The 14,894-nt window shown below is 34.3% G+C and overlaps 1 protein-coding gene across 2 annotated transcripts in view; it reads right to left on the bottom strand.

Annotated features, from left to right (window-relative positions):
- Positions 1 to 14,894, bottom strand: part of ZFX (zinc finger protein X-linked) — a 58,706-nt gene that overhangs the window by 20,911 nt on the left and 22,901 nt on the right. For both annotated transcript variants that reach the window (XM_027845449.1, XM_027845450.1), the window contains one exon: positions 11,457 to 12,026. In XM_027845449.1, the coding sequence (XP_027701250.1) occupies positions 11,457 to 12,026 (570 nt within the window). The remainder of the gene's footprint in view (positions 1 to 11,456; positions 12,027 to 14,894) is intronic.

Genomic DNA, 14,894 nt, shown 5'->3' with positions numbered 1-14,894 from the left:
GGTTGATAGTAGAAATTATCAAACCACAATGTATGCTGATGACTGCCGTGGTGAGGAAGAATAATCAAAAAGGATTCTCTAAAGGGACTATACAAACACGAAGTCATCAAGATTGCTAAGCTCTCTCTAGGGCTACAGAGTTCCAAAGGATGACAAGAGACTAGAGTTCCACCACAGAGACTAGCATTCCACCTAGCTAGGTAGGCCTTTAGCGCCTAATTCCCTTTTCCCCTACTCAAAGTCCTTTCTTCAGGTCAGTTTCTGGTTTCTAAGATAGACCTGAAACCTCTAGTTGCTAGGCAGGGGTCTGAGGAGAGTAAAAGTATTGTTCATCAAGTGGCACATTTAATTAAAGTAATATGAATGCCACTCAAAGCAACAAGGAAAAAAAGTCCAAGATTTACATATGTTATAATAAATAATTGCTGCAAATTTTCCCCTCATTATTATATGGCACAGGCATATTTTAGAAAATTTTACATTTTACGGATGAAATCACAGAAAAACAAGACTGAATAAGATTCTAAAGAAGAGCATCTGGGGTAGCTTCTATTACTGTCAAGTAACAATGAAAATTATTTAAGCTAAAATTTCCTGATTATTCTTAAAAATTTAGAGATTCCCCAACAATGGAGGCCTTGAATTGAAATAAAGGACCTTTGAAGTCTCTTCCAAATCTGTGACTCTATAATTCAGAAAGATGGAGAATTCTGGAGCCATGGGAATGAGCTGGCTTAATTCAGAAATAGTAAACAGTTTTCTTTCTAAACTTGATATATTAACCTTCAGGATTTACTTCAGTTTCTCCCCACTCTTCGGCCTAAAGTCCATTATAAATGTATTCTTTCTTTTTTTTTTTTTTTTGGAAAGGGTGGTGGTGGTGATGTTTCTAAGCTGTGTACCAAAAATCTCAGTGTAGTTTCAAGCTCTAATAACTTGAAACTGCACTAAGACTTTTGGCACATCATGTTTAAAAACATCCTCAGTTTTTTAAACGTATCTGTATAACTATTACAAACTCAAGTCAAAGGAATAGTTTGATGGTAAAATAATTTTTTTTAAAAAAGCAAAACTTCTCATATAGATATGCTTTTAGATAATAAAGCACAAGATACATCCTGAATTTTTCTTCAAGAGGACCTGACAACATTAGAAAAGGCATTTGCTTTTTGTATAGAACTGTTGAACAAACAAAGTAGGACAAAATTCAGTTGACTTGAGTGAATCAAAGAATGCAATATTGCCTAAAATCTTCCTTGAATATATTAATTAAATTGGCTTACAAAATGACAAACACTAACTTAGGCACCATAAATTAAAACCAAACCAACTTAATGATTTAGTTATCATTTAATTCACCTATGCAGCCAGTGTGCATATTGCTTGGAACTAGTACAGTTATAGTCTTGGGATATTGTCTAATCGTCTTGGCTTTGTCATAGTCATACATGCACTTATCGTGAAGCTACCAAAAAGTTTTAATATAAACACTGGGATTCCCAGGACTAAAACAGATCTAAAATGGTCAGAATAAGAGTGAAGCTCAAATAAAAAAAAAAAGTCTGCTCATTTTAAGACTGATAATTACTTTAAAAATATATTTTGTGGGGGCAGCTAGGTGGCGCAGTGGATAGAGCACTGGCCCTGAAGTCAGGAGGACCTGAGTTCAAATCCAGCCTCAGACACATAACACTCACTAGTTGTGTGACTCTGGGCAAGTCACTTAACCCCAATTGCCTCACAAAAAATATATATATGTATTTATTTTGTCTTATTTTAGAAATGGAGAATCACTAGCCTAGAGAAGAAAGAAATACTACACTAGGTCAGCCCTAACATCTATTAAAGTTCAATCTTTGTCTTTGCCTATCTTCCTTACCGTCATCTTTAAAGGTGAGAGTCAAAACCCTAATACATACTAGTTTCCCCCTAGTAACTCATATAGATCTAACACTCATTTATTTGTTTAACACTGCTTTTAAATCAAAATTTTATTTTAAAGCCTGCATGACTTCTTTAATGAGCTTCCTTAGATAATAAGCCACTTGAGGACTGAGACTATCTTTTGCCTCTTTTTCTATCTTTGGCACTTAACACAATACAGTGGCTGACACATAGTAGGTATGTAATAAATGTTTATTGAATGATTTATTGAACTTCAAAGAGTCACTCTTCATTCTACTTTTATTACCAGATTTGATGAATAAAACCCTTGCCAATACCTGTATCATTTATTATAATATCAAATCATATCTCTACTTAGCCTTCATCTATCCAGGCTAAAATTTTATTCTGTTAAGTTGTCTTCATATAGTAAGCCCTTCATCTCAATCATTTACGACGCTCTTTTTAGATCTTTTCTAAGTCCATAACATTTTCTTGAGGATCAGGGGTAATCATGAAAGTGTACTTTAGCAATAAATGTAAATAGCACCTTAATCAAATTTTGTGCTCACATTAAAAAAGATTAGACAGTTAAAAATAATGCGAACAAATATAAGCACCTGCCTCTTATTACTCAACAGCCTGGAACTTCCTAATCTGAAACTAAAACCAAGAGTTAACCATTATTACAAGAAATTGGATTTTAAGAAAATCAAAATTAGAATGAAACTGTAGTCACAAAAAAAAAACTTTTTCACAATCCCAGAATATTTTATTAAGTAACAATTTAATCATGACATCGTTCCCTAGATAACTTGGAAAATCGCTGACTCATGATGAGAAATGATAACACTGCCACTAGGAAGCAGAATGGAAAACCTACTCACCTATTCAGTAAACCTCCAGTTGTCACTCCACTGCTCAGCTGTTTCCATAGAAACTGGGGCAGGGAAAGCATCAAGGACAAAAAGCAGTCAGGGACCAGCTACTGTTTATTATAAAAAGGGACATGGGAGCATATTTTGTGCCTCTGTATAAAACCTCTGCTACTCTATTCAATCAGCTATGAAAATAAGTGCACAAACAAAATTAAGAAGACATGAAGGAAAGCGAAAAATAGAAAGGCACAAAGAATAATGAAAAGGGAAATCAGAAGAGCAATAAACAAAGTCTTTATGGTACTGGTTGGATAACTGATAAATTTTATTTGAAAATGTCTATTTTCCTTTTTAATAATTCTCTCTTTTCTGTTACTAAAATAAGCAGAAGTAGAATCAATCAAACATTGATAGAATCTCAAGTGGGGAATCACTAAGCAAACATAAATGCAGCGAAAAATTATTGCACCTTAAGAAACAATGAATCTAAAGAATTAAGAGAAGCATGGAAGATTTCAATGAAACCAATACAGACTGCAATAAGCAGTACCAAAACAATATCTACAAAAACATCAATAAAAAGAAAAAGAAGAAAAGCTGTGTAATTACAGTGACCAAATCAGGCCCCAGAGAAGAGCAGAGAAAATGCACCTCCCTCCCTTCTTATTTAATATTATATATACTATCAGACATGGCTGTCCTGTTTGTTGGTTTTGCTGCATGTTTTTCTCTTTCCTACAGAGATGGCTCAGTAGGGTAGGGCAGAGGGAATGATAGAGTTGGATAAACAAAACATTTCAATCATATTAAGATTTTTTAAAAATCCAACACACACATATGGATGAAAATTGTCCATTTTCAAAGTATGATGAATATAGAAGGCACTTAACAAACATTTGTGAATGAATTTAAATCCCTCTGATGGTCAAATTAGAGCCCAATAGTCAAAGTAGAGCCAGAGAAATTAGAAGTCTAAGAAATTTTCTCACTTTTGGTACCAAGACTTAACAGATATTAAAAACACCATGTAAAAGCATTTCGGGTAAAGGATGATTTTGACACTTCTGGCACTAATAATGACTATAATAATGAAGTAACTAAACCTTCAAGGACTGAAAAGCTAAACCAAAGTTCAATATTCCATGCATTAGTCCACAACCACGAACACAACCCATGTACTGAAAGACAATGTGGTATAGTGGAAAGGGTGGTAAAGTCAAAGGGCCTGGGTTCAAATATTGGCTCTACCACTACAAATGGCTCTACAAACGTATGATCTTTTTGCAAGGCATCTTTATACCCTCTACTCATTGGTTCCCTTATCGGTAAAATCAGGGAAATGAATCAGAATACCTCTAAGGTTCCTTCTCATTCTAACTCTTATAGTTCCATGCAATAAAATGACATGATGGTTATAAACCTAGCTCTAAACATCAACAGATATCCTAAAGCACTTAAATTCCTATAGCTGTGTAAAGGAATTGTGCATAAACTGAGTATCATACAATCTGCTTCTAACTTTTCCACCACATAACTGTCATAAAGTGGCAACCTGTCCAGATGCAATGTGATGTTCCTAAAAAATGAAGATTCATTCAAGGAGTTTTGTGACAACTCCAAAGCAATCTAGAATCATGGACTGTATTTCCTAAGTGGGTAACTCCAGTGAAACATAAGAAGCACAGAAACCGCCACTACAGGTTCTTTTTTTTTTTTTAACAAGACCTTCAAGGCATTAGTTGCAGGAAAGAGAAAAGTGTATCTGTCAATCCCTTGTAGCTTTTTGTTCCAGAAACAAGAAGATCAATTTCTGTAGAAATTTGAGGATGAGATTTATTCAACAAATATTTAATGAGCACATATTGTATACTAAACACTGTGAAGGACTGAAAAATAAGAGATAAATCAAAGAAATAGTTAAAAAAACACGGAAGTGAGCAGAGGGAAGTTTTGAAGGAGTCATAAATTGGGCAGGTTTGGTGGGGTTTTTTTTGCTATTGTTTAAAAGAACTACATAATAAAAGTTCAGTTTCATATACAATCTTCTTTTCTGTTCTTTATTGAAATATTCAAGTCTAAGCTTATAATAAAAATATAATCATAAGAATTTAAAGACAAGCTCTTCTCTTAAGCAACTTACAAATTATTGATCAAGTTATGAAGCACATATGGACAACACAAAGACCAAAAAAGATACTCATTTATCCATGTGCCCTCAAATAAGATTCATATGTAATATCTTACAGTGTATGTATGTGTCCATATACACTAACACGGCATTGATAAAGAGTTCATCTTAAGCACAGATGAAATTTCCTGGTAAAGAGAATCAGTCAAGGTAGGGCAATAAGAAAACTGCCACTTAAAACTGCCACGAACACAAGAACTACATGGTGTAAGTAGAAATTTCTAGAGCCTAGAACTTAGGTGAATTGATGCAAAGCATGAGGAAAGCAGAGCCAAAATAACAATATATGTAACTGCAACAATGTAAATCAAATGAACAGTAAAAGGTAGCCAAACCTGGGGTCAAATACAATGGACGTGGTAAGATCATGCTACTAACGTTAAGGCACAACATCTTTTCTTTTTGTTAACAATACAATCAACAACCAATAAACATTAGTTACAATCCTGCTATTAGGTGATTCTGCTTAACTATTCCAGGAAATGTACTCTGTAAAAGGGGTAGAGGGCATTGTTTCTATGTTCGTTGCTTTAAGTGTCTGTTGCATCAAAATAAAATGAATTATTAAATTTATAAAAACAAAGAAAGCTTATTGATGTCAGAAAACCTGGATTTGAGTCCCAGTTTTCATATATCTATGACATTTCAAGTTTCTTTCCTGTAAAATGAGAATAGAAGGAGCTCCATAACTGCCTCAAAGATTAAGTGAGAATCAAATGAAATAACATGTTAATGCCCATTCTTAAACCTTAAAGCACTACCCAGCATCACAGATTTAAAACTGTAATTTATTTGCTACTTTAATCAACATTTCTATTTTTTATATCCATTTATAGCACCTATCATAGTCTTCTGCACAGAGAAGTTACACAGTAACTGTTGACTGAATTGAAGCCTAGAATTTATTAAGCAAATCTGAATGACTAAAGAAATCTACTAAAATCCTATGCCTATTCCATGATGCCAGTCATAATGGAAACATCACGAAGTGAGAGCAAGATAAAGCTCATTTTATTCAAATAATTTGTCAACAATATCAAAAGCATATGTGTGTACACTTACACATATCTTCCACGAGCATAGTATTCTAATTCCCTATTATGGTAATGAGGTGAACCTAGGGCCTTGAAGGGCAACTAAATGGAGCAGTGGATAGAGTCCCGAGCCTGTAATCAGGAAGATCTGAGTTCAAATCCAGCCTCAGACACTTACTAGCTCTGTGATCCTGGGCAAGTCACTTAACCCTGTTTGCCTCAGTTTCCGCATCTGTAAAATGAGGTGGGAAAGGAAATGGCAAACCACTCTAGTCTCTTTGCCAAGAAAACAGCACGTGGGGTCACGAAGAGTTGGACATGACTGAAATGACTGAACAACAAAAAGGTCCTTGAAAGCAATGTATTAGCAAATCTCTAGGCAAGTTCTACCCAGCTGAAAAGCCTTTAAATATTGGTCATGGGAATGAAAGGTTAGTTCTATCACCCACGGACAGACAAGCCTGGAAAGGTTCATCCACACATTCCTTGCAAGGTGAGGAAATCTCAGAATACAATAATTCCTGAAGACTGAACACTAAATTGTAGAAAGGGACTGCAATCTGAACCAATAAGAAAAGTAACCACACCAATAAAGGACTAGATCCTTAATGTATACACACATATGCAAATGTTAAAAGGTAGCATCAAGAAAACTGTCTTTCCAAAAATATAAAGCAACTAGTCAAAATTATTTGGCAACAGATTACAAGATAAGTAAACTAGTAAAACTAAATAAAATAAGCCAAAAAATAGATTCAAACCTATTTTAGAGTTTAAAGGCAAACCAAAACTTTAAAAATGAAGGAATAATTATTTCATAAATACTACTGGACAAACTGCGTGTAAATAAGAAAAAGAAATATGTAACTACAATTGGATTAAGAATTTACATTTAAAAAACAAACCATTTAAAAAGTAATAATGTACATATTCCAATTTTGAAAGGAGATTAATTTCTTGACTATTAAAACAAGAGAAGTAATTACCAGCAAAGGAGCACAGTTAATACTGCATAAACATAAAACATTTCTGCACAACAAAACAAAATTTTAAAATAGGAATATATGTATGTATTCACAATTAAAATTATAGGTAAGATTTTGATCCCTAAAATATATAGAGAACTGATTGATATATAATCTCCAAAGGACAAAATAATGCTCATATAAAAAGAAATACAAATACTAAGTAACTATGGAAATGGTTCTCATTCAGTAATAATTAAAAACAAACATATTACAAGTACCATCACACCCACTAAAATAACAAAAATAAATGAAAATGAAAAAGCACAATGTTGATGAGGTTGTGGAAGGAAAGAGATAGCCTTCCACACTGTTGATGACACTAAAAAAAAACTTTTTGGGAAACATCATGCTAGTGGGTAAAAAGAGTAATAAAAATAATCATATCCTTTGACTCAATAATGCTACTTTGGGCATGACATTCCAAGAAAAGAGGAAAAAACTGTACAAAGATGTTTGTATCTGCACCATCGTGTGTATATATATTTGTCTGTGTGTAAAGTATAAATGCTCAGCACTGGAATACTTATGTTATGCTAATCTGACTACTAATTTGCCTTGGAATCAATCAACATTTATCAAGCGCCTACTAGGTTGCAGGCTAAATGAAGACTAGATAGAAGCAGGGAAAAGCCAATAATAAGTAATAAGAAAACAGAGGAGAACTCAGAATGAAATCATTCTGACATCTTTTTTTTTTTTTTAATTTTTAGGCAATTGGAGTTAAGTGACTTGCCCAGGGTCACACAGCTAGGAAGTGTTAAATGTTTGGGCTGAGGCCGGATTTGAACTTACGTACTCCTGACTTCAGGGCCGGTGCTCTATCCACTGTGCCACCTAGCTGCCCCCATTCTGACATCTTGATGACAAACTTTATAATGCTATGTCTAAATAAACATTGAGATTAGAATACAGAGCTGGGTGTATTTGCTTTCTACTTTACAGAGCTGTTGTTTTTTGACATTTCTGGTTAATTTTAGTTTTAGAATTAAACATATATCCAGTTTTAGTTAAATTCTTCAGCCATGTTCAATGCTTCGAATTAGGTTTAGAATATTGGAAATCCTTTGAACATTGCAGTTCATGAGAGTAATATCCAAATCCTGGATCTGCTGTTTTCAGAAGACTGTAATTTTCAAGTGTATATGGGGATTATGGACAGCTCTGCAGAGCTTGTTCAGCATTGATAAGACTGAAAATAAGCCTACAGAATGAGGTACCAGATTGTACCAGGAAAATTCTATAGTCTACAAATACAAAAAGTACTTATCATTACTAACACTACTTATATAGTATGCCATACACGAGGTACCAAGTAAAAAGTAAGCAACAAAATCAGAAAAAAAGTAGTGTCCTCTAGAAGCTTTCTCAAGGATAATATCCACCCACATGACAACAAAGTCCTAACCATTTTCAATCTTTCATGTAACTGGAAAAATCAGAAGCTGCTAGCTATTTCATTAGCCATGGCACCACAACTAGTTGAATTCAGAGAGGATACAGACGTTAATTCTAGAATACGTACATATAACAGCTGGTAGGGAAGAAAAAATCTAAAGATTGTAAAAGACAGAGAAAATAAAACCATACTTTTTCCATGGAAAATGCTGGTAATCGGCACTTCTGCTAACCTTCCCATCCAAGGATACTTAGTTACTTTTACCACTGTCTTAGTCCTTTACAGTTACCCCATTATAGTTTTCCTTAGGGTACTAGGCTCAATTTGTAATGAGACACTGCTGACAGTTCCAAAACCACCCAGCTCATTGACGGAATGTAAGCTCCTTGACAGCAAGGATTGTTTAATTTTTGTCTTTGCGTCTCTAGTACCTAGAACATAACAAGTACTTAATAAATATTTGATTGAAAAAAAAAAGAAAATAAAGCTACTACTCAAAAACCATCATCACAGAATCACAGTTTTAAAAAAATTAATACAACCATCTCAATGTTCTTAATGTTTATCAAATGTGAAACTAAAGGGTAAAAGAACAAGTGTTTCTCCTTTAGTGTCAGTTTAAATCCTTTGGGTTATTGGAGGACAGTTAGACATCAGCACAAAATCTTATATGAGTAAGCCATCATTATTTGTTGGAATTTCAGTCCAAATTACAAAGGAAGTAATTTTATTTTCAAATTGCTGATATTAAAATATACTATATGGAAAGGAGGCAGTGTGGTATAGTAGAAAGAGAACGTACTGGGAGTCAGGAAGACTTGGGCTCAATTCCCTCCTCAGACACTTATTAGTTGTGTAAACCCAGGTTAACAATGTAACCTCTCTCAACCCAATTCTTCATCTGTAAAATGGGGATAATAGCACTTACCTCATTGGGTTATCTGAGGATCAAATGAGATAATATGTACAAAACATTTGCAAAAGTTAAAGTGCTATATAAATGTTAATTATTATCATTACTAACAGCTAGATTATGGAAACTTTCATTCTGAAGGTTACAGATTAGTTCATTTTTTTTTAAGGTAAAAAGAGCCATTCCTTCTTTAATATTTATTTACTCAGGGGAAAAAAAGGGGTGGGGGGCTTCTTTAAATTGGAGCCAGGGCCTAAAAGAAAGCTAAATAAAAATGTTAATAAAAAAGAACAAACTAGGGGCAGCTAGGTGGCACAGTGGATAGAGCACCGGCCCTGGATTCAGGAGGACCTGAGTTCAAATCCGACCTCAGACACATAACACATACTAGCTGTGTGACCCTGGGCAAGTCACTTAACCCCATTGCCTAACCAAAAAAAGAAAGAAAGAAAGAAAGAACAAACTACATAATAAAGTACAAAACAAATGATTCACTGTACCAGGCCTTCCCCCCAAGTAAAGACTGTTTTTCATGATCCCCTTAAAAAGATGTGGAAGGTGGGGGTGGCTGATGTTAGGCTATATGCTACAAAAAAAAAAAAAAAAATGCTGACTCCAAGTATTGTACTCCAGGGAAAACTAAATTTGGTTTTTGTTTTCTTTGACATGAGGAAGAAAAGGCATCCAGAACTGGTGAAGAACTCTAGAGGAACTCCTTTCCCAACTAGGCTACCACACACCATATCCCTGTTACTCTTTATTATCTTGATTATAGTATTTGCTATATTTGTAGGGTCCTTTGATCTCCCAGCCTCTGGTCCCTCTCCCTATTGAATACATTTTATATACTAGTGCCAATTTAATTTCCCAAACACTGATATGTTCATAGCGCTATGTTGCTCAATATCTTTCCAAGATTCTCTAATTGCTGCCCAAAAGGAGTGTAACCTCTGGTCATTCAAAGTCCTGGTTCCAGACCATCCTTCTAGCCTTATTCCCTATTTCTCTCCTTCATTTACTCTATGTTCAACTAAACTGGACTAATCATTGTTACCTGAACATGTCCATTCCTTTGCTCACACCCTACCCTCCTTGGAATTTCTACCTCCCCTATCTCTGCCTATTGAAATTCCATGTCTCCTTGAAACTCCAATCACCCCTCCTTCCTCCACAAAACTATTCCTGATCCTGCCCAGTTGGAAATGACTTCGTGCTTAGAACTGTCCTAGAACTTTATTTGCACCTTTTATAAACTGAGTGTACTTTTTGGGGGGTACCATCATTATTTTTCTGTCTCCTCTCCTTTGTAAGTTCCAAAAAGTGGGTACTATACTTTATCAATCTTTGCATCTTCCTTAACATCTAACACTTTGCACAGAATAAAGACAAAAAAGTTTGCAAAATTATATTGAACATATAGCCCTTAAATACTATAGGTTTCCTATACATCATATTATTTAACAATGCTCTGTGTTTAAAAGAAATAGTCATACAAGACTTTAGAGAAGCAAACTGTTTGCAATCATTTTCTATGGAAATTCATTCTAAAACCGTTAAAATTTTCATATAATGATTATAACTGTGATACATCCAATCTTATATTCTGTTTCTGACGGCAGGACTAAGAAACATTTTGTTCAAGGGCATAGCTTGCCTGTGAAGCAGAAAAGATAGGAAAGTAACAAAATATCATAGTTTCATTCAGTCATCAATTTGTCCAAATCCTTTTGAAGATGCTTCTACTTTTCTCTGTACTCATCTCTTATCTGTTGTATTGTATCTTTCCTTTTATTCCTCCTAAATTACTTCATTTGAAATTTCAAGCATTGACCCCTAGTTCCAGTTTATCAAGATTAAGTGGTCCAGCTTCAATTACCCTTCATGATTTAAGGAACCAATTAAAAATTCTCTTCAATGTCTATCTTTCTGACCTATCAGCAGTCCCTTAAGCACTTTAATTTTCTTAAGATTCTAACTTAATAGGATCCAACTGAAACACAAATACAGGTAGGTTTATGAGATTTACTTTAATTTTATAGAAGTTTCAAGTAAAGTAAATATCATCCCTGATATCATTTAGAGAAGACATCTTTCAAAATATATCTTTGACAATAGAGCTTTACCCCAAAACTTACAGGAAATCATAAGGTAATCCTCACAGTTGCTTTTATCATCATCTTGTTGTTCCACAGGGATTCCATTGGCATCTATAACAGCTTCTGAGGCACAGTCTGCTACCAATACTTCTTCTGAAACTACATCAGTTGTCAGAGGATCTGTGACAATTTCTGCTTCTACAACATTGTCATGAACAACATGTTCCACATGTCCAACATCAGGTACATGCATAGAGTCACTTGTCAATACGTGTTCTGGTATGGACATAGTAGCTGTAGTTATGTCAGAGGCTAAAACATCATCAGGCACAGTGCAATGTGCTAATGAGACTTCTTCAGTTACATCTGTGTCCAGCACTTGCTCAGGAATAATGACTGTTTCAGACACATCTGCTTCTTCCATGATATCTGGGCACTGAACGTCCTCTATAACAACGTCCTCAATAACATCTTGGATTACTACAGAGTCTGGATCATCAGGGACAAAGTTATGCACAGTTATGTCTGAATCCACCACATCTGAAACAAAAACAGTTTCTTGTACTTCCACAACAATTTGATCACCATCCATGTGTGTAGCATCAGCCCCTTTAAAAAATAAAAACAAAAATGAACTTACAGGCATACAAACCTACTTCAAATGATAATTACTTTTTTTAAAAAATTTCCACAGGAAATACTACTGACTTCAAAGTTTTCTCTTGTATTGAATTACACTAAAACAATAACTGTGTGATTTATTTCTACTTTTGGGAGGAGGCTGGAAGAATACAAACTTATAACACATTGATCACTTTTTGACCCATCACAAGTCAAATAGTATTTTTTTTAATTTAAAAAAAAAGTTTTATTTTCAGTTTCAAATTCTCTCCCTCCCCTCTACCATCCATTGAGAAGGAAAAATATATGATACCCATTATACATATGAAGTCATGCAAAACATTCAAATAATATCTGAAAAAATGTTCTAGACAAATCAATGACGAGGTAATCAGACAATATATTCATAGGAAAAATACTTCTGGAAACACAAGGATAAAAAGTTTAAACAGTATTAATGCTAGTAATGTCATTGAAGTATTTATAGATGACTCTAAAATTAAAAAATTAAATAAGTATCAGAAAATTTTATCTGTAAAACACATTTCCTCCCTTCTTCACCATAAGTTCATTTTCCCCCTTTTCCCTCACAAAACATTCACCCTCTTCTGATTTCTCCTTTCTACTTCTTTCAGTAGAATACTCTTCCCCTTATCCCTTTAAATTTCTTTCCTACTGTTCTGACAATGATCTGGACTACAGTGCTAAGTATGGGCATAGATATTACATATTTAAGTTGAGAAAAAGATCTTAATTTATAGTATTATAACCATGATATCAATAAGTAAGTTCAGCATGAGAGAAGTAGGAAAGATGATAAGTAAGGCCTTTTGAAAAGGAAGGGATGCTTTGGGAGAAATAAGGTTCAGGAAGCAAATAGGGAAATATTCTTTGATAGTTAAGGACTAGGATAAGAGAGAAAAAACTATAAAATTTCAAGTTGGAGAAAACACTAGAGTCTATTCCAACACCCATTATTACCCCTACACATAAAAGTGACTAAACCCAGTGTAAAACAAAGCCAAATTAAGCAGATGACCTAGAAATAGAAGCCAGGTCTTTTAACTCTCAGACCCAGTGATCCTGTCACTACAAGAAAAATAACTTTAGTTTCTTAACCAGAAGACCACTCCTTTACTATCTTACTACTTTTCCATCAATTTCGCAGGTGTATAAAATCAATCACTACATCACTTCTCAGACACACAGGGACATAAATTTTTGGTAAATTTCTTTTACACGCTACTTGTTTTGAAGAATAGGTCAAAAAAAGACAAATTTTATTTGTCAAAAAATATTTTAAATGAGCTAAAACAGTAAATTTATCATCAATTTAAAAGGTATTTTAAGTTCTCCAGAATTTCTTCTGTAAAATGCTTTCTAACAATTTATATTCCACGATTCTAGTTTTAAATATATTTATATGTTGAGGCACGAAAACTACTGCATTAATGTCAGGGGACCTTGGTTCTAGTCGTAGGCTCTGCCATCCAACCTGACAGTTACAGAACCTCTCTCACTCTGGTCCTTCATTTGTGAAACAGGGATAATAGCTTCTATGCCTACCTCATATGGTTTGAGTATCAAATGAGAGAGGGAGAGAAATAGGGATATATCTGTGATTTCACTGACATATGATACTCCCAGATGACAGAACTCGCCCTTCAATGCAGCTCAACACCTTCTCTGCAACTTAGTCTTAAAAAGTTGCCTAGAGCACTAAGAGATTAAAATACTTGCCCAAGGTCACACATCTAGTATGTGTCAGAGGTAGGACTTGAACCCAAGTCTCCCTGGCTTTGAGGCCAGCTCTCTATCCATTATACTATGCTGCATATCAAATGAGAGAATGCAGACTAAAGTCCTATGCACCTATAAGATGACAATGCTATTCTATATTAAAATTACTTTATAAATTAAAATTTACATATTCCCAAATTTAGCAATTTACTCAAAGGCAGACAATCACTTTCAGTATTTAGAAATTTGAGAGACCCTGAATGTCTTTTCCATTCTCTGAACTACATGGACTTGTCATGCTATTCCTATTAAATTAATTTCTCCAAAGAAATTATTGTGATTTAAAGATAAAATATAACCACCCCATACATATTGCAATAAAATGGTCAAGAAAACATAATCAATCCTGTTTAACAATAACCTCAAACTGGATTACAAAAATTAGTTAAAAAAAAGAAATTTACAAGTAATATAAACCTGTCAAATTACAAAACTGGCAAGAAGGTTAGATGAAAATCTGTGACGAAAATCTTTAAATATTTAGAAATCTGCTAAAGGACTCTTTCTGCCAAGAGCTATACATCTTACAAATTCCTAACGTGTTAATAATTACCTATTTCAGAAGGTAGAAAAAGTGTCTAGGGAAAATGCTATTCCAAACTTTACTCTGAATAACAGGGAAGGACTGGTAAACTAGAAGAGTAACCCTGAAAGAAAACAGTCATATCATTTTAGAGCTTGTGATAGCCAAGCTGGTATAATTTATTGTGTACCCTAGAATTTAGGAGAATATAACTGACAAATATCAGAAAAAAAAATAGGTTACACTTGATAGATAGCAAATCTAAAACAAAAGGCTGTAGAACAGTGGAAAGAGCACTGGTTCTGAAGTCCATTCAAATGCTTCTGGGGATGCCTGTCAATTGGGAATGGCTGAAACAAGTTGTGGCATATAACTGTAATGGAAGAATACTATTGTGCTATACGAAATGACAGGTGGGATGGTTTCAGAACAACCTGTAAAGACTTACATAAACTTATGAAATGAAGTGAGCAGAACCAGGAGAACATGGTACACAGTAACAGCAACACTACACGATGGTCAACTGTAAATGA

This window comes from Vombatus ursinus, unplaced genomic scaffold (genome assembly GCF_900497805.2).
Source record: "Vombatus ursinus unplaced genomic scaffold, bare-nosed wombat genome assembly UNPS02014962.1, whole genome shotgun sequence".
Taxonomy (NCBI): Eukaryota; Metazoa; Chordata; class Mammalia; order Diprotodontia; family Vombatidae; genus Vombatus; species Vombatus ursinus.
The sequence above is the reverse complement of the archived record's forward strand: the minus strand, read 5'-3'. Positions and strand labels throughout refer to the sequence as shown.